At 41.5% G+C, this 27,356-nt stretch overlaps 1 protein-coding gene across 3 annotated transcripts in view; it reads left to right on the forward strand.

Moving 5' to 3' along the window:
• The window catches only part of cnnm2b (cyclin and CBS domain divalent metal cation transport mediator 2b), a 73,419-nt gene that overhangs the window by 28,591 nt on the left and 17,472 nt on the right, over positions 1-27,356 (forward strand). For 2 of the 3 annotated variants that reach the window (XM_054779456.1, XM_054779455.1), the window contains exon 2: positions 24,676-24,819. In XM_054779456.1, the coding sequence (XP_054635431.1) occupies positions 24,676-24,819 (144 nt within the window). Of the gene's footprint in view, positions 1-19,090; positions 19,678-24,675; positions 24,820-27,356 lie in introns of those variants that run through there. The other variant, XM_054779457.1, reaches the window with a different exon arrangement.

Raw genomic sequence — 27,356 nt, forward strand, 5'->3', positions numbered from 1 at the left:
TTAAATTAAGAATAACACTGGTTTCTAAACTTTCTAAATTCAAGAACAGACTCACACACAGAAAATAAATCTACACCGCAAAAACGACATTCCAAGAAAGTAAACAGGTCCCATTTTAAGCAACCATTTCAAGATTTGCTGATTTCGGACCAATGTGAAGGCAGCACAGCAAATTTCATAGAGCGTACCAAGACTTATGATATTAAATCTAGTCATAAAATCTGTGTAAATGTTTCAAATTATTCAACTTAATTCATGAAAATATGACTCTCTTTATCTACTTTATAAATGTAAAAACTAGTGAATTTACATGCAAATCGGGCCAAAAAAGAATTCTTCTTCTAGTGTTTATGACAATAGGTTTTCCTATTTGAAGTGCATTTTAGATGCTACACAAACACACTTTTTTCGTTAGAAATAAAACAGTCCATCTATATAATTTGCTTCATGCTTGTTGAAAAGGAGTAACCAACATAACTAACATGCCGACAAGAAGAGATGTTAGCTGCACGTTGGATGAGTGGTTAGTGTGTTCGCTCCGCAATCAGGGTTCAAACCTTTGTCGGAGCATCTCCGTGCGGAACCCGCCTGCTCCCCCTGTAGGTATTCTCTGCGTACTCTGGTTTCCTTCCATATTCAAACAATATGCATGATAGGTTCACTGGAGATGTTAGAATAAGGACATTTTACTTAAACCATTTTACTTAATGTGATTAAGAACAACTTGCTTTTTTTTTTTAGGAGTTTTACGACTTTTTAGGACTCATTATATTCTTAAAAGTCACAAGAAACATATTCTAGCCAAGCAACTTTTGCTTAGCCCATTGGCAGAACCTTTTGCTTGAAATCATTTTAATATAATTCGGGCTTCTTTCAAGCGTGGCTGTTTTTGCAGTGTGCTTCCTAGAACACCTCATGGAGAATATCAAAACTTTGCAGAAGGGAATTCAGTGTCGCCGACTTACCAACTCAAAAAAAAGCGACGAGCGACGTATGTAGTACTTTTTATGGTCTTATGAGACACTCCTGGAGACTAACATGAAAGAACGTTTCACTCTTCTGATCCCGCTGGCCGCATAGAGCTACAACATCCCTCAGTAGAGCACAGACCTCTGCCAAGATTGAAAAAAAAAAACATTTGTGGAGTGTATTTGGGTTTGTTTGGCCATCTGTTAGTTTGCAGGCTACTTCCTGGTTCATGGAGGATAACAAACAGACATGGGGTGCCATTATGATTCTGGGCCATTCCTCTGATGCCATCATGTCTCAATCTGGAATAATTAGTGTCTTTATTCAAATATTTGCACATTTTTGAACCCCCCCACCCCAAAAAAAATGTTTTTGTTCCACTGAAAAGAGGCAGTTTTCCGCAAAAAACCTGGACTGTCAAAACTAGCACATTAACAACGGTAACTCATTTATTTCATGAATTACGTTAACATTTTTTTGCGTAATCAAGGCATGCGCACCACGTCAAGCCACACCCCTGTTATGATGACAGACGGAAGCATCGTGTAGTGCCCCCGCACAGCCACACAGAGTCTAATGCTCTTTTAGAACTTTATTATGACCTGAACACATCACCAGCACTGCCATTCCAACACCATGTACTGTATGCATCTCCAACTCCAAGCAAACACGTCTCCAGTCCTCCTCGGAACGACGAGATGCATTCACGGACACTCTGGAAATCACAATAATGTCTTAATTATGCACGTATGTGTGGTCTAAATAAACAGAAAGACAAGGAAAAATAAATAAGTGGATTCTTACCACTCACTAACGTTAACTTTTTCTGTGGAAGTACAATTTGATGCACTTAAGTACGCTCGGAAATCACAGAAAATACGTCTACACTCAAAACATGTCTTTTCGGCTACTCTTGTGTCTTTGAACGCAACTCTTCATGGCTCGAAATAACAGTTCATGTGTGATTCAAATGTTATGCTACTATTAAAGAGACGTGTGTACAGCATGCATGTACCGCTGTTGAAAAGAGCTGGCTGTTTTTACATGTTTATGTCTTTATCCTTTACTGATAGTGTTTTTTCGTCAAGTGTTGAGATTTTGCACTTTGTTAGGTGGCTCTTCAAAAGTCAAACCAGCCTCAAAACTCGTGGTGAGGTAAACACAGGTTAATAACTCATTCTAAGTTGTTATCCGACTGGCGTTACAGCAGGCAAGTAGTGTGGGTTATGCGGACGCGGCTTGGAGAAGTGCCTTCTCTGGCCCGCTAGCCTCTTGTGCTAGCCTGACGACCAGGCTAAAGCCTACACCGTGACTGCCATTCCATCATCTAACATTATCATTCGTTAGTGATGAATGCACACATTTTGTACTTTAAAGGCATTTAATTGTGATTTTTGTTTGTGTGTTTGTTTTTTTTATTCAGGAATTTTTGGAAAACCGTGATAGAGTTGAGGGACCGATGTTGGAATCGAGACCTAGCAAGCGATGAAAATATGTTTTAAAATACAGTTAGCATAAAATGAACTGGGGAAACATTGTAATTCCAGATTATTTGTATCCAATATTAACAATGAGTTTGAGTCGTTTGCAGTATGCTGGTTCCGTATGCTGACTTTCATGCTGCCACTCAGTTGCCGTGGTAACAATCGGCCTAAGATCTTTCACCTAAAGTCAGCGGGAATGGGGGGCGTTCTGCTGTGTAAGTTGCAGTAACCTGTCCTAATTTTTATGTTGTTTTGACCAGTAGTTGTTCTCTGACCTGGGACCATCCTGTCCACAAACCAAGGTCCAGAAAGTGGTTCTATGTGTTCTCCGATACACCACGTTTTCAAAGATCACTGCACAAAGCATGGCAGATTGTGTTTTATGAAATACTCGGCTCACTGTACCTTTAAGGATTTCCTCTTGGCTAATTGCTTTTATTCAGGTATTAATTTATCCATCCATCCATTTTCTATGCCGCTTATCCTCGCGGGTCCCTGCAGACTATCCCAGCTGACTTCGGGCAAGAGGCGGGGTACACCTGGACTGGTCGCCAGCCAATGGCACTTATAGACATACAACCATTCACACTCATATTCAACCATTCACACTCATATTCAGACCAATGGACAATGAAGCCAACGTGGGAGGAAACCAGCGTACGGAGAACATGCAAACACGCAGAGATGGCCAAGTGGAGATTCAAACCCAGGTCTTCCCGATCACCTGATTGTGTGGCCAACATGCTAACCAATCAGCCACCGTGCGGCACTCCGGTATTAATTATGAGTTTTAAAGCTCTGCGCATGTGCAGTGTGCCAAACAGGTGTATTTTCATGTGTTTCATTTGTTATTTCACAAATGTTTCCCATGCCTCGTGCTTATTTGGTATTATGACAATCGTTCTGTTGTGATTAATGTGATTATTGTGTACTGTATTACTGTGCAACTACACATAAGTAATTGTTGTAAATCATGCATGAAGGATTAAAAAAAGAAAAAATACCATATTTTTTTGGACTATAAGTCACACTGTTTTCATAATTTCGGTGGTCCTGCGACTTATAGTCAGGTGCAACTTATATATTGTTTATATTGCTTATATATTGCTTGTATATAGTGTTGCTGAATAACTGATAATGTGTTGAGTTAACATACCGTACGTCCATTCAGCCTGTTGTTCTGTGTGCTTGTGTGTCGTCAAATAGCTTGCCTTCCCAGATTACATGTCTGTTCTTGGTCTTCAATTTTGTGAAATAAATTTCTAAATGAATGCGACTTATCGTCCAGTGTGACTTACATATGTTTTTATCCTCTTCAAGACACATTTGTTTGACTGATGCGACATATGCTGCGGAGTGACTTACAGTCTGGGAAATACATACATAGTCTCATTTCAATCACAGGACCCTGAAGTCAACCATAAACTCAACTAGTGATGTGCAAATTGTTGGTATTGTGCCATATGATCATCAGTATCTTCAAGTGAGACTGCGTGACACTTTTGTTCGCATGCTTTAGAATGCACTCATCATTCATCGGTTGCAAAACTTACATAATAGAGCAGCACCTGACCACATGCTCATTCATTTGCTCCCACTGGTTTCCCATTGATGCATCTACTTATGACTGAGGCTCTGAGGAATCTCCACCCAGGGGACATTTCAACAACAAACGCAACCAGCTACGACGGCATGCTGCTTCTCTGAATGAATAACAATGTTTTTCCAGTATTGTGTGTGTGTGTGTGTGTGTGTGTGTGTATACGCTGCAGCCGAGTGGTCTTGTGACCAAGGCCTCCCCAATAGAAATAGTTAGTCTTTTGAATCAGTATCAGACTGTATTGTTGGTGTAACGACAAACACTGGCGCAAGCAAGTGCACATGTATCATCGTGTCATGTGATCGCTCCTCGCTAGATATAATAATAATAATAATAATAATAATAATAATAATACTTTTATTTATAGAGAGCTTTTCAAAAATTCAAAGACAAGAGTAGAAAGTAACAAAATAACAGTAGAAAGTGAAAACCAAACACCAGAGTTCAGAAGAAATAGTGCAAAGTGCATACAAAAGACAAGATGAAGCGTTTGCAATGTAACGTATGACTAAATATGCAGGTTTTAAAGAGTTGTCTGTTAAAAGCGGTGCGGAGCAAGTGTGTTTTTAAGTTAGTCTTGAAAGCGTAAGGTCAACAGTGTCACGGGTGTGTGGCGGAAGCAACAGCGACATTAGGGGTGTAACACTTGTTTTAATAACAATTTGATTTGTATCGCGATTCGTGGTTGATTCAAGGACGATACGATCCGAAACCATTCAGTAACTTTTTAGCCAAAAATTCAAGCAGTGTGGCTGTGAAATAATTACGCAGATACTGGACAGGGCGGGTGAAGTTTCCTAGAGTCCTGTGTTTTTTTGTAGGGGAGTCAGGTATAAATGAATTATGGATATAATCAAACAAGTAAACAATTCATGGCAAATGCATTCACATTTTATTTGGCTGAAGTGCAACAAACACTTGTCCTGAAGCTCCCGTCCTTGAGTTTGGAAGGCCTAAAGTTGGACTTGACTTTGGATGTGACTGGATGTGGTCCAACACTATAGAAATATAAAGTATAGAAGTATAAATCCAGTATAACGTGGCGATGACATCACAGGCAGACTGAATGGAGTGTAGTGTCGGAGGTGTAGAGCGTCTAAGTCGCTCTTTACCGGACAAAAACTCACCAACTTGTGCTGCTTGGAGAGGACGTGTCGGCTCCAACCAACCACACTGTAACCCTTGGCAACCACAACAGTCGCCTTTACATGATGTCATCCATGCTTCCCACTCAACAGGCATGACTAATCAAATTACGCCACATCAAACTGTCACACGAGTTTAACGAATAAGAAAACACACATCCATGTAAAGCCTGCCGTGCTTAAATCCAGTGCTTTATTTCCTAGTATCCATTTAATCCATTGATTACCTTTTAAACCATGTTCGATCAATACATGTCGTCCTGAATGGAAACTTTGCTGGACACAGACGGATGTAGTCGGATCATAGGAATATAAATCGATGCGTCCATGTATCGATGGATCGTTACATCCACTTTTCATCGTAAACATCATTTCAAATACAACACAATCATCCACTAAAACAAAATGTTACGCACATAATGAACCCTCCTGTTATTCTTGGGGGCTCAATTCGACCCCATTCAATGTTTGTGATGCAAAAAATAGAAGCTGACCTTTTTTTGCTTCATATTTCATGCCCTTTCATAATGTGATGGGTACAAATGATTAAGCATAAAACGATGATGCTGATATTTTTTCAATGTGCTGAACACACGTTGCACATTGCTCGGGGTTCAGTTTGACCACAAGCCGTTTTAGCTGTTAAAAACCTGTCTGTGTGTGTGTGTGACAGGGGGCACAGTTGATACTTTTGGGGTGATACATTACTTGGGGGAGGGGAAACAATGTATAATGCAGTATATTCAACAAAACCACTTTGAGCTACAGTACATGTGAATGGAGGATGCCGAGTGGTTGCACTTCGTGATGTAAAAAAAAGTAGCCATCACACTGTGGCGACCTGTGTTGTTTCTGTGCAAACTACTAGCCATCCAGGTCGAGATGCTCGTCATAAATTAAATAGAGGCCAACGGTTGTGTCTGGCAGGTAATTGTTTTGCATAATCACTTCAGTGGAGATGTAGTTCATATCACAATGTGGCTCGTAGAATTCCTTCTCATGCACATTTGCAGCCGAGACACGGAAACATGTTGTAGGAGAGGTGCTTTGTTTATATGTGACGTAACAGGTCAATAGGTCAACAGGTAAACCAGAAAACCCAAACTTTTACCTGTGCTGAAAGAAGCATAAGCGCCATCTAGTGTTTTGGGAGGCACACAGTGTATGGCCGGTAATCACGGTGGCGTGCATTTCAACAGTGATGTCACACTCATGTGTCAGAACTGGAGAAACCAAATCATTTCAGTAATGTGACTAATTTAGTGCATGGAAATGTGGGAATGTACTGACTACGTACTGTAGTGGTACCCATGACACTTGACCTTTACATCTTGGAGCTAGAAAATCACATTAGAAATGTATTTATTATCAGTAATTTATACTTTTTAGATATGAGTGTTGGCTGGTGGCTGTCCATAGTAGTGTTTGCTTGCTTGCTGTAATATGAGGTGTGACGTGTTTACTATTGCTACAGCTCCTACTACATGCAAGAATCTACTGACCTTATCAATATAGTATCAACCCAACCCCGTTGTGACCCAAACTGATTCGTTAGTTAATGCTATAGTAGAAGTAATAGTTGTTATTATTACGAGTAAATAGCGGTGAATTCAGTTATCACTTTCAAATGTTCTCACTGTACACATTAATGACTCCCCGTCTGGTTCCACTGTATCACTATTTGCTATCCTCCACTTGCTCCTGGTCTGGATTGTTGCCTTTTTTTCCTTCTTGTCAAAACAAGTCCCGATTCTTTTCAATTCAGTTTGGTTTATCACTGTAAAATTTGGAACAGCCAACGCTCATCTGGCTTCTGTTTTCCCTGTGAGGTGTCAAGCCAGATGGTGATTCAGGGCTTCCGCTACATGTAATTGATAGTGGCGGTGCGCCACTACAGAATAAAAGCCGACACATCTTAAAAAATACAATAAAGTACAATTTAAATGTTGGCAGTCACATAAAACACAGATCACCTCTATTTTGTTTTTGTCAAAGTAGCTGCAAGGTGGATACACCTGTGCTATCATAACCCTGGACACATGGTGCTACTTGCAAACAAGAAATACAAATGGTTTTGAATCATTGTGATTTTGTGTTAACCAATGAAGGGAGAGCAGTGTTTCTACCTACCTATCTCTTCTTACCTGCGCTATGATGCTATGGGAGGGTGCCAAAAATGCAAATGGGCACACTGTTTCAAAGTAAATTGAACTAGAACCACTTGGTGGAAATGTGGCTGAGCTGACCTTGATGTTTTTGCTTCTGTTGTTCAGATCATCTCCCCTGCAATTCCTTGTTTGCTTAATCAATTCCTCTCTGTCTGGCTACTCTGCAGTGCTCTCTTCACTCTGCCCTGCTCCTACTCAGCATCACTGAGCTGGGCCTACATCTGAATTATTTAGGCTCTACAAGCGTGGATTTACACTGCACATGGACATTTCCTAGTTCTGATTTAGAAGGAAAGATGAAAGACAGAAACATCCTTTATTTGTCCCGCAAGAGAAGTTGCTTTTCGCATGCATTTGTTGCAGGGGAGCACGATACTTGTCAGACCGATATGAAGGATTATGAACAGAATAATCGTTTTCACTCAGTGATGCGTTCCCGTCTGGATGCAACTTCAGTGTTCCCTCGTTTATTGTTTAGGTTCCCAAAATAGCCCGCAATAAGTGAAATCCACGAAGTCGTCAACTTTATTTGTTTACAATGATTATATATGTTTTAAGGCTGTAAAAGCCCTCAACATACATGTTATACACTTTTCTCAGACAGGCATTAACATTTTCTCACATTTCTCTCTTGTTTAAACACTCTCAAAGTTCAAATTTCATTTGAATCTTAATGATCAACTTACAAGATTGGACACAATAAATTAAGGGACGCGTGCATTTTTCACTCCTCTGATCGTGGCTCGTCCTGGTGCCGTTAGGCGTTTTTGTATCCTTGTTAAAAGATATTCCTCCTCCTCGTCCTCCATGAACCAAAGATTCACTTACAGTATTCCAGGCACCCTACAGCCGCGTAACTTCTGCCTTCATTCAGCAGAAGCAGCTAGCCATCATGCAACAGGAAACAGGCAGTCCTGCACTAGGGAGATTGATTGACAATGGTGTACAGCCAATCAGAATGCAGAACACAATGGGCGGCTTCTCCCTTAGCCAATCCGGGTTGTTGTGGCCCTATATATACTGAGATGAAGTGGACACATTGGACACGTCTTCAACTCTCACATGAGTATACAACACCCTGTAAACTGTTTCTTTCAATTAAGAAACATTTAGAAAGTCAGAAATATGGTGTCACACGATGATGTTTCTTCGGGATTAGACTACTGTAATAGTCTGTTCTCATGCAGGGTTGCCCCTAGGATATTTTGAAGCTGTGGTGGTGGGCTGCATGGGAGGGCGGACTGCCGCCACTGTGTCACGCAGCTGCGTCTGCGATTTTTTTTTATGGCAATGGCAATTGCAGTGGCAGGGCACATGGAGACAAACAATCATTCACACTCACATTCATACCGACGGACAATTTTGAGTCTCTGGTTACCCGGAGAAAACCCTCGCACGCACAGGGAGAACATGCGTACGTGTATGTTGCGTATGTTGTTGCATCAAACAATTAAAAGCTAAGTGAAAAAAATGCGACTGCAGCAAAAATCTGAGTTGAAAAATGAAAGAAGAGATTAATTTAGCAGAAAATGCGATTCATTAAAAGTCTCCAAAAGAATTATGCGTGTTATGATGTACTGGATATGAACAGACAGTCTTTTGCTTTCATCATTGGCCTTTATAATCGGAAAGATGGGTCACAACGGCTGAAAGCTTTCTTTTCACAGGAGGTAGATGTCGGAGAAATCATTTGCAATGTTTTCCCATCACCCCAACATTGCTCTATAAATGCCAGTGCTCAAATATTTGGAAACATAGTGGGAGAGCAAGACAAGGAGGGGGCCAGTGATGAGTGTCCTCAACAGATACTGACCCCTCATACTCCAGCCCGATCTCCCCAAGCCGTGTGTGCCTATTTATAGGCGAGAATTACGCTATGGAAAAATATGACAACGCTGCATTCCCTAAATACACTGGGAATGGTGGAAAAGAGCAAACGGTTTATTCTCTGAAGGCCAGAAGTGGAGGTTTCTCACACTTGGTGTATGGATGGATGGGTGCATAGGTGGGGTTTTGGGCCGATGCAACAACAAGCAATGTGGCGCTTTTCATGATGACATTATTCACGCATACACATTCATGAATGAAATATTTGAAGAATTAATATCACAGAGGTGTCTTCGGGTACTCCGGTTTGCTCCCACATTCCAAAAGCATGCATGTTAGGTTCAATGGTGACTCTGAATTGTCTGTGGGTGTGAATGCTTGTTTGTCTATATGTGCCCGGCCATTGGCTGGCGACCAGTCCAGGGTGTACCTCGCCTCCCGCCCAAAGTCAGCTGGCTCCAGCATAACCCTGCGACCCTAATGAGGACAAGCGGCATAGAAGATGGATGGATCTACTATATCACAGAGAAGAGGGCATGTCTGGTACTAATTAACCAATTAAATATTGTCCATTCCTAATGACATTTGTCAAATAATCAGTGACTGAGCTATTTGGCCTTTATATTTTTTAACTGATGCTCTTTTTTGCTACTTTAGGGTGCAAACGCGCACTCTTTCAGCAATTTTAATCAAACTGCAGTTCATTTTCTCCTGTGAAATGGTTTGGTCAGTTGTGAGCACCCCAAATATACACTCCACATGTCCTCATACATGCTTCATACAAGCAACGTCTTCTTTTCACTAGCCTTTGTCACACTGAGGATGTTGCATTGTGTTGGTATTTGCAGTTAAATATCTATATAAAATAATATCTATTGTGCCTTATGGTCACAAAAAAATAACCAGATTCATTTTTTTTTAGCAATTTACTGGAATGGGAATGAATGGTTTAGTGTCCATCCATCCATCCATTTTCTATACCGCTTCATCCTCATTAGGGTCGCGGGGGCATGATGGAGCCTATCCCAGCTGACTTCGGGCAACAGGCGGGGTACACCCTGGATTGGTCGCCAGCCAATCGCAGGGCACATATAGACAAACAACCATTAACACTCACATTCATACCTATGGACAATTTAGAGTCGCCAATTAACCTCACCTGCATGTTTTTGGAAATGTGGGAGGAAACCGGAGTACCCGGAGGAACCCCCCCCCCACACACACACACACACACACACACACACACACACACACCGGTACATTAGCACGTTAGCTTAATTGGTGATTCTAAAATTTGGCTATAATGCTTGTTTGTCTCTATGTGTCCTGGCGTCCATGACATTAGATGATGCAATCGTCAAATTTGCATTATTGTCCATGACACACGCATGTAATTTTTGTAAAAGGCTAAAAGAAAATATGATACATATATTTAATAACAAATCTTTGCGGTACACTGGAAAAAATAAATGTTGTATATTGTTTTTGTTAAGTACATTTGAATCATGATACTTTAGTAACATTTACTTACGTAGGATCAGTAGCAGCACATTTTGAGAATACCAAGTAAAATCTAGTCCAAAGTTTGTTAAAATAGCTGTTGTTTGTTATTTTAAACTCATATTGGTGCTTGTCTTGTATATTTCCTCGCTATCTTTTGAGTGTTCAGTTGCTGTGTGATGAGTTTAATGTCGTTTGTAAGATGATACCGTGAGTCGGACTGTTATGCGATTTCCGAAACTCCTCGAGTGATACCTGATAACTCGTGATTGGCTCGTGCTAAAGAATGAGCTAATGACCTGCGAGCGGCACAGCAATTAAACAAATAGTAGTAGTTCTGAAATATAGGAGATGCCACGAGATTAGAACGTGGTCATAAATTAGCTGCACCGCAGGGTTCAAAGTTTAAGATAAGCACGCTGGGTATTACGGTATCTATTAAGAACTTTTTGTAGGACATTTTTAATAAGCAAGTAGGGATTACTTGAAAAAATGCAAAATACAGTCTAAGTAAAAATAACAACACATTTACTACACAATGAAGTTTTGTGAGGTAAAGCAATATGCTGCTAAATTTTTAAATGTTAAATTAAATGTGTGAATTACTTGAGAATGATGTATAGTTTACAGGAGAATGACCCTGGTAACATTTACTTAGATCGTCTACGTGGAAAACGTTAGAGCTTTTTTTAAGTAAATGTTGCTCCAGATTTTTTTCAGTGTATTATTAGTTATTAGTATCAACATTTCAGTCTTTTCTCATTACATTATGCTTTTTTGCGCTATTTGCCCATGTTTGCTGTTTTTGGTTTATTTTATGTGTACAATGTGCAATGGGCCCAGAAAAAATGAGCCGCGATACGCAAATGGTCCCCGGGCCGCACTTTGGTTTTCAGTGGGAAGGCGAAGTGTTGGAAATGATGGAGGAGTGTCTCCATGCTCTGTCTTCTTAGCACTGTGGTTAAAAAAACACCTACTTTTTTGTCCCTCCTTTGGCTATTCCCTCTCACAAGGCAGTATTGTGCCGCTGTTGCAGCTTGGTGTTACCTCTGAAGCTAGAAAATTGTCAGGTTGACTTTGACACTCCATTATGTGTCACTGTCGTTCACACAGAACAACGTGACAGGAAAAAGTCCAGAAAATACAACTTGTAAGGACCGTTTGGAAGGATAATGTTCTCCCTGCATCCTTGCTGGCTATTTGCAATAGATTGTCTAGGTAAATCGTTTCACTCACTGCTCCATCCAGCAAACATTCTTCCTGTTTACATTCTTGCGCCTGCCGCTGACCAGTAAGAGAAAATCCCACGTGATTCACAGTGATGTATTTAGGTTTCTTACCATGTGAACATGAACCAAGGAGGGAAACTAAACTCTCTTTGAGTGTGTCTGAAACACTATCTTCTAATATACCCTTCTAATTAGGGATGCAACGATTCCTCGAATAATTCAAGTACCTCCACTACAAAAAATAATCAAGGATTTTTTTTTCACCAATGTGCTTACGTCACCTGCGCAGAGGACAAAGAAGGAAGCGGATGGCGCGGCAAGCTTAAAGAGGAAAACAAAGAATAAAGTTGCAATTTTGTCGCCAAAGAAAATGTGTCTAAACAGCAAGTTGACCGCGGTGACGCGTATCTGTTGCAACGCGGCACTTGCATACCACAACAGAACATCTTATATGTTGCATCATCTCTACCCGAATGGAGCGGAAGATCTGATACAAGGTTAAATTAACGTATCGCAGATCACTGAGATTAATGTTAATGTACCTTGCTAACATAACGGTAGCCGTATGGAGGGCTAGCTTTCTCTTCATTATGACTACTTTCCAATGTGTGGCAGTGTATTACCATGGTAACGTGACTTTATACAGGCTTTATTTCATCTGCAAAAACACAGCACTGTGACGGAAAATAAAAACATTTTAGCTCACTGATCAGTAGCTGCTGATTTCTAGCAGACCGTACTGTGCAATGGAACAAGGAAGTGCGTGTCTCACTCACTTACTTGAGCGTAATGTGTTCCACTACAGAAGGTGTCTTCATTTGATAACGTCATATGTCATTTAGTCTTAGTAAAGTCATTATTATTTCTCTACTTTTCCAGTAAATAGTTACAGTCTGGGAAGGATGAATCCATCTACAAAAGCGCCATCGTGTAGGCCATCAGACTCAAGCAAATACACTTTGTTCCTATGCACAATGTCAATAAAAGGCTTGATTATCTAAAACAATGTAACCAATTAGCCGTTCATTATTTTGTGAAATGTTTTATTTTCTCTTGTGTTTAGAATTACGACAGACTCTGCTGGGACATGAAAAATAACTATGGTGGAAATGACAAATTAGAGTTGCTCTTTAAAACATGTTTTTTTCCACTACTCGATTAATTGAAAAAATTTTCAGTAGAATACTCGATTACTAAAATATTCAATAGCTGCAGCCCTAGCTATAATAATACTACATTTTTACTCAAGACAACAGGCTTCCTTCATGGATGAACGTGATTTGACCTGTGAGTCTAATGTGTGTAGTACGCCTGTGTGCTGGACATATCAGCGTACATATCAGCGTCTGCGCAGCCAGACAGCCTCAGATGTCAAGCAGCAGTGGCGGCTTATAGGATCCCAGATGACTAGCATGCACAAGGACACACTCTCACCGCAGCTACTGTAGTTGACAAGTTGCAAGTCTTTTACTTCCAGTCCCTTCTTTAATAAGCCAGTTCTTGAGCAGCAGCAATGGCGCAATGTATTAACAATGCTTATATGGTCTTGTAACATGTTTCTGGTAAGCAGAAGCAATATATTTTTTTTTAAATGCAGTCATAGAGACAAAACAATTTAGAGTGTCGCTACTGTCCGACTGAGTCAGACAGAAACAGGAGATGCTGAACGAGACTGAATTTATTGTATCCCACCGGGAGAAACCTGAGGGATACTCAGGATTTATAGCTGTCAGTCTGACACCACCGATGCGTCCACTGGAGATTTGTGTGCGTTTGTGATATTAAACCAAGCTCGCAGTTTTTCGGATCCCGTTCAACTGATGTGTATTTTGTAAAAGTGCATCTCAACATGGTGCTCACTACACACACGCTAAACTCATGGAAGCATGGAAATACGCTACATAGAGCGCTACGTATTACACTACTCACAAAAAGTTCTGGATATTCTGCTTTCGGGTGAATTTTCCAGGTACAACTAAAATGCTTAAACTTCTACAGGTGAAGCTAACTTCTCTAAACATTGAATGCACATGTCTAACTGTTCAGTGTTTTAGTAGTTTTTGTACAATTTGCTGTTCCCTAACAAGGGGCTGAATGGCAAAAGTATGTGATTCATGAATGGACCAATAAATGTCTTGGTTAAGCTAGAATTGGTATTGAAACAGTTCTCTTCATTAAGCTATTCACATTTTGACATCATGAGACCAATATTACACCTAATAAAGGATCAGCAGTTCCTTGCTATTAGACGGACGGACGGACGGACGGACAGATAGATAATTGTTATTGCAATGAACATCCATCCATCTATCTGGAAATACTTTGTCATTTCCTGTGCTAGTCCTTGTTGGAACTGGGCTTCGATGTGCTGAAACCACAGGCATGAGCTGTGTTGCCAAAAGTCGGGCAACCTAACCGTCGCAGCTTAGACAGCACCGACGTTAGCTACCTTGTTAGCATCAAGCGGCGCCGGTGTGGCGAGAGTAGAGTTTTGCATCCCGTGGCGTGTGGTTTTAGTGCGTATTTTGACATGTTCACTGTCATACTGGACTGCATGAGGAAATCCCTACCATGTTTAGTGTGGTTCAGTGTGGGGCTTCCATGTCCATCAGGGTTCCCTGTAGGTTTTTTTAAAGCTGTGGTGGTGGGCTGCATGGGAGGGCGGACTGCCGCCGCTGTGTCGTGCCGCTGCTTAGTCTGCATTTTTTTTTTAAATGACAAATTTATGATTTTTTTAATTTATTTATTAAATTTTGGGAGAACATTGCAAAACTGTTAATTTAATGGCAAAGTTGCCAAGAGCACTAACATGGAGTCTAAAATGTAATGTCTAATGTAATGTCTAAAATAAAAATTCCTGCTGTCAGCAGGCCAATTGCACGCGCCGTCAAATCTTGCCACATCTGTGGCGTTGTGCTGTGTGATAAAACTGCACATTTCAGAGTGGCCTTTTATTGTGGGCAGTCTAAGGCACACCTGTGTACTAATCATGGTGTCTAATCAGCATCTTGATATGGCACACCTGTGAGGTGGGATGGATGATCTCAGCAAAGCAGAAGTGCTCACTATCACAGATTTAGACAGATTTGTGAACAATATTTGAGAGAAATGGTGATATTGTGTATGCGGAAAAGGTTTTACATCTTTGAGTTCATCTCGTAAAAAATGGGAGCAAAAACAAAAGTGTTGCGTTTAGATTTTTGAGTGTACTTTGACAAAAACAAAGTAGAGGCGATCTGTTTGTGTTTTGTGTGACTGCCGACATTTAAATTGTACTTTATTTACAAATCTCCACTCAGTGTGCTCACCTGTCGTTAAATACAGGTGTCATGTTTCAATCGTAAAATACTAAGAGGTGAATTCTTTGGTGAATTACTGCTAGACTACGTGCTACCTGTGGGAGACCCCTGTGATAGCATCACTGTCTACAGTGGGATGTCAGTATTCACTGAGATGGCCAGTACAGTGGAACCGCAGTTAGTGTTGACTAACTGAGACACCTCATAAAACACCTTATTGAGATGGCTGGCCCGTTGCTGTTCTCAAAATAGCCCGCAGTAAGTGAAATCTGCAAAGTAGCCAACTATATTTGTTTACAATGATTATTCATGTTTTAAGGCTGTAAGACCCCTCACCATACACTTTATACACTTTTCTCAGACAGGCATTAACATTTTCTCACATGTCTCTCTTGTTTAAACACTCTCAAAGAACTTGAAACCTTCATTTGAATTTCAATGATCAACCTACAGGTCTGACACAATAAATTATTAAGTCACTCACGCAAATTTTTCTCCTGTGACCGTGCCTTTTCGTCCTGGCTCCGTTCCACTGTACTGTAGAGTTTTTGTATCCTTGTTAAAACATATTGCTGCAGACGAACCGGAGATTCATTTACAAGCTAGCAGGCCAGCAAGCTCGCGATGACACAGGAGACATGGGATGTCAGTATTCACTGAGTGGGCCAGTACAGTGGAACCTCATGAAACACCTCATTGAGATGGCTGGCCCGTTGCCGTTTGGGTGTGGCAGATCTTCCCCTTAAACAAATGCAAGAAAATGGACCAAAACACAAAGATTTGTCTTTAAAAATACGTATAACATTATAAGGCAGCATTTCAAGAACGCTGAAAAAGCATGTGACAAACAGCAACTCTACAACTTTACAGAGTGAAACATTGCATTATTATGATATATTATTATTATTGGTATGTATTATAACAGTGGTTTATTTCGTCTGAAAAATTTAGCGTCATTTTGTGAGACAATAAACGTTTCAAAATGCACCTGCCTTGTTTTGTGACTTGGTCAAATAAAAAAAAGTTTGTTTGTCCAGTCATATTTTTCATTGTACTTTTCTGAAAATGAATGCTAAAATCTCGTTTCGTCTCGTTTTCATGGACCCGATCTCGTGCATTGTCTCGTCTTTTGGATTGGGTGTCCCGTGACACCCCAAGTTATTAATATCGACATTTTAGCTTTTTCTGGCTACATTATACCTTTTTTGCTTTTTGCTGGGCTTTTTATTTTATTTCTGCTATGTGCCACAAGCCCAAGGAAGGCAAGCCACACTTCGGTCACCGCTGCTCTGCATGTTTTGTCAGGAAGGCGAGGTGTTGCCAGGCGATGGAAGAGTTTCTCCAAGCTCTGCCTTCTTGGCACTGTTGCTGGTCAGGGGCTGGAATCACGAATGACTGCTTCACACTTGGAGGTGAATGGCCACTCCCGCTCGCTTGAGTGGGGGATATACTTTGCCTTTATTGACCGCTTGTATTTAATTACCAAGTAAATGCACGATGCAAGAAACATTTCCCGATCTCTTCTACACATGAGGTGCCATCGCGAGACCTGGCAACCGTGTCGCCATGTCATAGTGGCAAATGTGCATGAGAAGGAATTGCACGATCTACATGTGTGCTATCAACTATGTCTCCGTTGATGTCACTACGCAAAACATTTACCTGCCAGACAACTCTTGCCCTATATTAAATGTATTCATATGTACTGTACTTTATGTCTTCTTCTTATGTTTTCTCCACATTCATGATGACCCGTCAACAATTTAGATCGTAGCTATGCTGCAGTTACATGAGCACATATTAGCGTGAACAGCTACAAGCAACAGCCACTCAACATTGACACATGCTGTATTATCCTGAACTGCCACGAGCAATGTGCATAGAGCGACCGGTTCTACTCAGTCACGACCACTTGGCCAAATGTAATTCCGGGTTACATCCTGTTGTTGAGACTGGTGCATGCGCAGAACGCGGGCTTCGCTCCAGTAGCACACACATGCAAGAGAGGGAACTAGTTTCTAGGTATGTTAATCTGACTTTTAAAAAGCCAAACACAATCTGATTGAGGTGTTTACATGCATGTTTAAAAGCTAGTTTAATGCCAATTCATGTAATATTTTTTTTAATGGATGTAAACGTACTGAGGAGTGTTTTTCTGCAGGATTAGTGAAAGTAAACACGTCTGACTATGAAACAAGTGATGCCGACATTCCTTTTAGGACAAAGTGATACTAAGAGATACTTTTATGAACCGGAATACACTGATGTTGGACTTCGTCAGATGGAGTTACAACGGTCAGAGAGAGAGAGAGGTGTGCGAGATGAGAGAGATGGTCCAAGCTGAAGCTGAAGCTGAAGCTGAAGCTGGGAGTAGACTATGCCTATATCCGCTTTTGTCCACGTTACTTTGACTGATTTCCAAATTACACTGGACATCTATGTCAATTTCTTTAGGAACTCACATACAGCTAACATTGTGACTGCAAGCATCATAGATATGTGGGGACGACCACACTTCCGCGTAGCTGACAATAATAATAATAATAATAATAATAATAATAAACAGTCATTATATGATGTATATATAATGATATGTAGTGGCTTCAGTGGTAATATGACTTTTGGTTACTAGCTGACTCTTGCTAGCCTGTTCCGAGTGTAAAACTGTTAGCATGTAAACCAGGTGGTGATAGGCGTCATCTAATTAGCTAGTATACTGTAGCTACTTCTTACGTGGGGTGCTGGAACAGCAGAGGGGCGTGCCGCGAAGGGAGTTTAGTGGGTTAGCAAGGTCTGTTGAGTCTAAAGCCAGGCTTGCCTGTACAACGAACGTGGCTCTCTTTTAAAAGGGTTACATCACCGCGGTAACTGGTCCCGACCAGGTTACGTCCAGACTTTCAGCTTAATGGACTATAAAAGCGCCGCTGCATCACTGTGTAACTCATTCGGAGGTGGCATCACCACTTGTTGAGCACCTGGTGGACCTGGGAGGAAGAATAATTTGGGCAGCACTATGACAGGAGTGGCTTTTTCAAGATTGCGCTGCTCCGATGGCATTCCCTGAAGAGATACATTTCCAGCTGAGGGAATTTGCTGCATTTGCTCACTTTGCTCAGCCCGTTGGTCTTCTTATGTTACAATATCTGCTCTGAGGTGGGGATGCTCCGATCAGGGTTTTATGATACCGATACCGATTACATGGATTAACTGTCCATTTTCAAGTGATTTGTGATGAGTGCTATTGACTAGGGGCGCCATATGGGGGAGGGACAATTCCAAGCGCCCCTAGAAAATAGGTAATTATTGAAAAATAAACTTTTGTGTCAATTGTCTTTTTTTTTGTGCCTTTATTTGTGTGAAATGATTTTTGTGCTATTTGACACAAACCTGAATTTCATTTGATGCAAGTTTTGGAGTAATACAAAAACAGTAATATTTGAGTTTGTATTTGAGTAATACAAATTTAATAATAATAACAATAACGATAACAAGAACAATAATAATAATAATGGCTTGATTGTATATTGCACTTCTCAAGGTACCCAGCGTGCTTCACAGTGAAGTGGACCCATTATTCATTCACTCCTCAGTCCGTTTTGTCAGAGTTGGGTCAAAGTACCGGTACATGTTTTGGATGCTGCCTATTTTGTGGAGGAGCTGTCAAGCTGTCAATAAAAGCGCATCTTGCATGAATTGCAAGCGGTAGGTAAGTTTTCCATGATGACTTTGGTCGGTTCCGGTCACGTTTTGTCTCTATGTTGACTTTGACTTCAATTCTGAAGCGTGATTCAGCACATACTGTAAATCTGTTAATAGTGGAAACTCTGTTCTGTTCTGTTCTGTTTACCCTGCACACGTCCAACTTGCAGTACAACTCTGAGCTCTGCCGTGTACAGACGTACGCGGACGACACGGCCATCGTGGGATGGATCAGGAATGGACAGGAGGATGAGTACAGAAAACTGATCCAGGACTTTGTCAAATGCTGCGACGCAAACCACCTGCACCTCAACACCAAGACCAGGGAAATGGTGGTGGACTTCAGGAGAAACAGGACACACCCTGAACCTGTTCTCTGTGGAGGTGGCTCACACCTACAAAGACCTGGGAGTGCATCTGGATGATAAACTGGACTGGACAGCCAACATGGATGCTCTGTGCAGGAAAGGGCAGAGCCGTCTGTACTTCCACAGAAGGCTGGCGTCCTTCAACGTATACAAGAAGCTGCTACAGATCTTCTACCGGACTGTGGTAGCTAGTGTCCTCCTGTATGCAGTAGTGTGTGGGGAGGAGCAGCCTCAAGAAGGACGCCACATGCCTGGACAAACCGGGGAGGAAGGCGGTCTCTGTCATTGGCACTGAGCTGGACAGCTTGACACCGAGGAGGCTCCTTTCCATCATGGACAACCAGCATCATCCAATGCACAGCATCACCTCCCAACAGAAGAGCAGTGTCAGTGGCAGATTACTATCACTGTCCTGCTCCACCGATAGAATGAGCAGATCATTCCTCCCCCACGCTATGCGGCTTTTCAACACAACAGAGGAGGAGCCATAAAAACACACACAGGATTGGACTTATTACCTTATAATGAATAAATATTATTATGTCATATTGTTATTATGTCTTATTATTATTTATTACTTTTATTTATTATTATGTGTTATTGCACTAAAAAATGGAAGTGAACTGTTCCGTATTATTTATGTATGTATTTATTGTTATGTACAGTATCTAGCTAGCTCTTTGTAGCAGCATGAGTGGGCATGTAAACCAAGCAGTCTAGAGTTAAAACAGGAGTGCTGATCGGCATCCGCTTCCATGTTATGCCCTGCGCGGGTTTGGGCGCCATAATGGGGAGCAGAATCCAGAAACTAACCCCACTGGCCATCTAGACGATTCAGGTATCAACTTATTGCCACCCCGATGTGAGTAATGGTCTCACTTTGGCCACCCCAATGAAAAAGGTCTGGCTCCGCCACTGTTGCTAGTATTGGAGATAAACTTAGATACAGTAAATGTTTGTGTAAATGAATATAAACTTACCTGATATGTTTACTCTGGTGCCAACGGGTTCCCATGCCGCTTTTGTCTTTATATCTCTCTATGTTCTTAGAATTGTCAAGTAGCTCTGGGACACCTGATGCGGCAAGTATTACTTTTTCCCTCCATGTTTACCGGCAAGAGCGTACTGATTGGCATCCTGTCCGCTCAGTGGTCGCTCAATGAAACTCCCGCTGACTGGTCCTCGTCTGGGCGACAGCGACGAAAAGTTTAAAATTTTTCAACTTTCTGGGATTGCGTCGCAAACCTTCACACGCACCAATTTGGCGTGTCGCTCGGCTGGACGGTGACTCGCAATAATCGGCCTATCGCTCAGGTTCCATTGAAAATGAACGGTGTGGAGGCGATGTCGCCTCCCGTGTGTGGCGCCCAGCGTGCTGAAGGTTTTTAAGAATTTCTTTTGGATTTGTGTGGCGGCTGCAGTTTGTTGTGTAAAAGGGTACTGTACTGTTCTAGTGTTATTACCGTACCTCACAGACTGGAACAGCAAAGTGGGCATTTACAGTAGTGTGCCTTCATAAATGTTTCTAGAGCTGAAAAGAAAAGCTGAGTCGATGCCATTAAAGTGACGGGGGCCAACATTGATCAGTTTCACACTTCTGTGTTGCCCCCCCCCCCCGCCATTTGCAATTCCCTCCCTGGGCGGTTTAGAGTAATTGCATGCTCAAGGACTTAGAAGGCCTGATTGCTTGAACCCACTGAGGGTCCGTTTGTGTTTTTGTCCTTGTAAAATCTTTGTAATAAAGCAACACTCGGAAGAAGTCACTGACATTAGCCCGTTATTTTGTTACCTGCCTGAAATACTTCTTAATACGGTGGCACATTCTGTGATCCATACTCTAATGGCTTCATATGTTAATTACCTGAGTGTTTATTCAAAGCAGCTCTGCACCGCATACACACGGTTTTGTGGCATTCAGCCTTCCAGGCTCAGAGCACCGTCCATTGGTGTGCTGTCATGGTGTTTGTGAGCAAGCAAAGAGCCGCAGTGCAATAAAACGTTCAGTGATGAGCCCTCTCTACCAAAGCTGCATTAGACAAAAATGTCATGTCATCCTCTGAGTAATGTACCTGCGGTTTCAGTGAAAAAACACACTCACTCACACACACACACACACACACACACCCACACACACACGTGCATGCACATTTGACACCCTCCATTATTTACACCAGGGTATCTGCATGCAAACGACCCATTCCGAGACAATCTGATCACACAGCGGAGGCTTCGCCTTGTTCTGTTCCTTCACTTGGTGAGAATATCGCCGGGGCGGAATGGAAAGTTCATTTTGAAGGGGCTAATATTAGCCTGGGCATGTGGAAAATTCCTTTTAAATGATCACAAGCTGAGAAAAGGCAAAGAATTTGTTTAGCGTTTTGCTTGACAGTCTTGACTGCATACGCGGCAGTTTGTTTCACTTGTTTTGCGGATGGTGCACAGGAGGGTCCTGGGAACACAGATGTGGAGGGAGGGGAGCTAAGGGGGCTCAATGATGAAATTCAGGACTGTGTGACTGTCTTTGACTGTCACTGGGTTTATGTCTGCTCTTTTTAAGGCCACTTGGACCAGTTCTCTTCTTGTTCTTGTTGTTTGTGCCCCGTTTTCACTGCACGGTACCAACTCGGCACGGCTAGACTCGCTATAGATGCTTGTCTCTTGGAGTGGTTATTACAGTGTTTCCCACAGAACTGGAGTCTGTTTGTGTTGGTGGGGTAGATGATGTCATTGTCCGGCACATGAGTACTCATTGAGAAGAGCGATACATGCTTTCATGTTAGAGTGCCTATAAGACCAGAGAAACTGCAAGATAGGAATCTGAATACAGTTGTCCCTCACCCCATCGCGGTTTGAATTTCGCAGCTTTACAGTGTCACGTTTTGTCAAAATCATAGCAATTAATAAATCATGCTGTTTTGTGGTTGAATACAGCCTATTAGTAAAAAAAAAAGAAAAAAAAGTGCATATTCAAGCAAATTCTGCTTATTTGTTTGCCTAAATTAGGCATTTTGAAGCAAAAAAAAAGGCTAAATGAACTAAAATACAAATATAAGAGATTCAAGAGATACGTCGCCCAAAAACTCAACTCTGAACCCCCGATGTCACTTCCTGTTGTCCACACACACACATTTATTGCAACACACATGAGCACGAGTCTTATATATGTCTTAAATGGCTTATGTTTTTATGATGTCTACTATATTGGGTAATAGGAGTGTAAAGGTGACTATAGGGGTGTTACTTCATGTCTAGAGGGCTCTAATAACTTTACAAGGTTCTAAACATGTTTTCTATGTTCTAATTATGAAAATATTTCATTTACAAGGAATCCTACTTTGCAGAAATTCACTTATCACTGTCCTGTCTGGACCCAATTAACCACGCTAAACAAGGGATTACTTACTCCCTAAATATGGCTCACTCACTAAGTAGGCAAGTAGGTCCTCTTGCTTCGTCTTCTTATTCTCTGGCAGACAAGGTGCATGTTAAGAAGCAGAGTCATGATGCCATCTACTGTACGAAGTTGGCACGACAAGCTACATTCAAAGACAGTCCCATTGCAATGTGTTTATGAGCGAGGGCGAACGGGTAGTGCCAAATCATTTTGGTTCGGTTAGAGTCGGACCTTCGGGAACGGATGAATGATACTTACCGACGCTCCACTGTATCAAAATGAATTCACTTCTCAGTATGCGGCCCTTAGTACAGAAAGTTTTCACACCCCTGTCTTAAAGGACTTTATGCAGTAGGTGCTCCCAGCTGCATAACAGGCGCCAACATTTGAACGATGGAATAGTGTTACGTCCCGCCTCTCTCACACGCACAAAAACTAGTTATTTTTGTTGTCCATCAATGATAGCAATTTTCATTGACTGTATAGCCTATCATAACGGGGGTTGGGTATCTGGTATCGATTCTGATTCCTCATTTTGAATCCGGTTCCTAACGATTGTCGATACAGATGCTTTTAAGAGGAAGGGTCATCAAAGTTTGTGTGCTTTAAATGAGGGTGCTTAGCAGAGTTCTTTTTGGATTAAATGTCTGAACTTCCCCGTTATTTTTTTTAATGATATGAACTTTTGATCGACTTTACTATGAATTTTTCCCAGATGACAGGAGTACACTTTTTATTGCTTGACTTCCCTGATTGTGACTGCTTAGAGGAAGTGCGACGTAGCACATCCAAGACGGGGGCACTCTATTATTTCTACACCTTGAATCTGGAGGTGTTTAATCATGTTGGGCGGGCACCCTCCTGTGCATATCACTGTGTTGCAAACGTTGCACTGAGCCGACTTAAAGAAGACAGCAGCTTGTTTCCTATTTGGTGGATTTATTAAGCTGTAGCAGCCTCAGAGAAAGTCATACATGGGTTTTACTTTTGCACCTAAAAGCACATAACCGTGGTCTCTTTAAGGACCGCTGAACAAAGCGCGAAATCATAATGCTTGACAAAAAACATTCTCAGTGAAACAAAGTAGGGATGTCTCGATCCGACCAGTGTCGCTACGGAGCCCAATATCCAACGTCCGACATGAAACTAACTTCACCACGGTACACCGCGGACAAGTCTACATGGTGGTGGTGCCTTTTCTTCTTCTTGCGCGTGGCGGGAGTCGAGGGGCAAACAGCTTTGAGGCGCGATACCACACCTACCGTATTGGAGTGTGGCCCAGTTACGAACGTGTTACGGCAACCGGATCGGCCCGATCTAGCGGCGGAAGTCGATATTATCCGATCTTCAAAATACAGCGGCTCGGCAGCCGATCGGGACATCACGAAAACAAAGACGTACACATGTTAAACTTGTGGGCTTTTGAACAGCAACTGTGACATGAAAGCATGTATTGCTCTTCTCAATGAGCAGCAGGTCCGTCTTGTTTGTGATCTTTGAAGTTCATTTATTAAGCGTATTTGTTGTGCTTTTCATGTTTGTTTTTTTTTACTCACTTTGTCTCCCGTAATGGTGTTCCTCTCCCCTACAGCATCCATTCCAATTACATGCAAATGTGTCATGGCCAATTGTTATGCAAATTGGATGATGAAGTCATTACCCCCCACCCCTGAACCCACCACCACCACTAATAGATTGCAGTCTTGTGGGACACACACGAGGTGTGGCTGAGTAGGGAGTAGGGAAGGAGTGCAAACATGCATGGTTTAAGAACGTTTGGTAAATCCCGCTCTGAACCTCTCTAAGAACAAATTCTAACTCAAATTCTGCCTGTTTGTTCATTCTCACACCAACCTCCCCCAACTCCCAGCCCACCACCACCACCACCACCACCACCCACTGCTTGACCTATATTCCACTATCACAGTATGACCCTAACTTTGTAACTTGCCTTCGTGTTTGTGTGTCTGTGTGTGCATGTATGATTTGCTAGGAAAATCCCATCTGGCCATAGTTCAGAGGGTCAACAATGAGGGTGAGGGAGACCCTTTCTACGAAGTTCTGGGTATTGTCACCCTGGAGGACATTATCGAGGAAATCATCAAGTCAGAGATCCTGGACGAGACAGACTTGTACAGTAGGTTACCCTCTTAAAGTTCCTACCACCTTCATTTTAGACAAGGCCCGATCGTGTGAATGTAATGCATTTTGTTAACTTACAGGTGGCTCCAAAAAATACAAGTATAATAGAAAATATGTCGCAACAAAAACATGGGACATAAATAATGGTGAATTTCATCCTGAATTATGCACATTCCTCATTTCATTCCAGAAATGACCGGTTAAGCTGTGCCTTTTAATATATATTTATTTTGTCAATAATATCCCGCATTGCCATGCGTAATATTGAAAAACATAGACCATTCCCTCATAAGTAACTCATATAGTTGTCATAAGCAGCATTAATCACAGACGAGAGAAATCGGGAAATAAAAGAAAAGTATTTATTCTGCATAAGATACCTAGCTCAGACCCAAAGTGAGAAAAAAATGCAATAATAAGTACTTTATGTACAGTGGGACCTCGGTTAGTGTACGCCCCGGTTAGTTTGTTTTTCAGTTAATGTTGTTTGGTACATTTTCCGATGCAAAAAGGCGCGCATCTTGTCATGTTATTAATACACTGTGTGAGTTCAACTGTGTTCTTAATGTATTCTTTTTTTAAGTACCAAACATCCTTCTTAGCAGTCTTGCTTGTTAGCTTGTTACAACATGCAAACCATGTAGTCACCCATCTATGATGTCATCAGCGGATGACTATGTAGTTCTTTGCTAACTAACACAGTTACGCCACAAGTCTCAAAAATGGCGACACAAAACACGTATTTACTGTTTTACTGTTATACTGTAGTTGTACATACAGAAAATAATTCTAAATGCACATACAGTGGTGTGAAAAGGTGGTGCATGTTTGTCACACTTAAATGTTTCAGATCATCCGCCAAATTTAAATATTAGTCAATGACAACACAACTGAACGCAAAATGCAGTTTATAAATGAAACTTTTTATTATTAAGGGAGAAAAATCCAAAGCTACATGTCCCTGTGTGAAGAAGTGATTGCCCCCTAAACCTAATAATTGGTTTGCCATAACTTGCAATGAGTCTCTTACAGCACTGGGGAGGAATTTTGCAGAATTGTCGTCATTCAGCCACATTGGAGGGTTTTGCAGCATGAAGTGCCTTTTTAAGGTCATGCCAGAGCATCTCAATAGGATTCAGGTCAGGACTTTGACTAGGCCCCTCCAAAGTCTTCAGCCATTCAGAGGTGGACTTGCTGGTGTGTTTTGGATCATTGTCCTGCTGCAGAACCCAAGTTGGTTTCAGCTTGAGGTCACCAACAGATGGACGGACATTCTCCTTCAGCAGAATGCTTCCATTTATCACAGCAAGTCTTCCAGGTCCTGAAGACCATCACACTGACACCACCATATTTTATTGTTGCTATGATGTTCTTTTACACCCGATCTAATGGGACACACACCTTTCAAAAAGTTAAACTTTTGTCTCGTCAGGCCACAAAGTATTTTCCCAAAGGTCTTGGGGATCATCAAGATGTTTTCTGCCAAAATTGAGACAAGCCTTAATGTTGTTTTTGTTCAGCAGTGGTTTTGGTCTTGGAACTCTGCCATGCAGGCCGTTTTTGCCCAGTGTCTTTCTTATGGTGGAGTCATGAACACTGACCTTAACTGAGGTAAGTGAGGCCTGCAGTTCTTTGGATGTTGTTGTGGGGTCTTTTGTGAACTGGTGGATGAGTCGTTGCCGCGCACTTGGGGTCATTTTGGTTGCGAAGGTTCACCAATGTTCCATGTTTTGGCCATTTGTGGATAATGGCTCTCCTTGTGGTTTGCTTGAGTCCCAAAACTTTAGAAATGGCTTTATAACCTTTTCCACACTTATAATTCATCTCAGTTAAGTTATGTTTTAAGAGGGGGGGGTGTAATCACCTTTTCACACAGGGCCATGCGTTGGATTTGTTTTCTCCCTTAATAATAAAAAGTTTCATTTAAAAACTGCATAAAGTGTTCAGTTGTGTTGTCATTGACTAATATTTACATTTGTTTGATGATCTGAAACATTTCAAGTGGGACAAACATGCAAAAACATAAGAAATCAGGAAGGGGGCAAACACTTTTCCACACCACTGTAAATGACGAAGTGGTTCTCACCTTCTTTATGAAAATGCACATGCAACTTTGGCTCCATTTTGGGTTATTTTGCCGCAGTGATCAAAAGAAAAGCAGAGACTACCGAATTCAAGAAATAACTCATGGCAAAACATGAATGTGGTGTCTGTGTTGATCTTGCTGCCACATCCTGCCTTTGTCAACAATCACGTCTTCAGTGAAGGTAAAAGTAACATTAAATGTTCATTTATCCCGTTCATTCGGCATTTATATGCATTTGAAATGGTTTTCTGCATGTAAAACTGTTTTGTGTTAACATTTTTGGCTTTCTGGAACACATTAATTGGATTTACATGGTTTCTTATGGGAAAAACGGATTTGTTTTAGTACATTTTGGTTGGAGAACAGATGACGCTAATCAAAGTTCCACTGCATTCATCAATATTTAAAACAAAGTCAGACTAGCCATGTATTGAGAAGCTTCCCAC

Source organism: Dunckerocampus dactyliophorus, chromosome 6 (genome assembly GCF_027744805.1).
Source record: "Dunckerocampus dactyliophorus isolate RoL2022-P2 chromosome 6, RoL_Ddac_1.1, whole genome shotgun sequence".
Lineage (NCBI taxonomy): Eukaryota > Metazoa > Chordata > Actinopteri > Syngnathiformes > Syngnathidae > Dunckerocampus > Dunckerocampus dactyliophorus.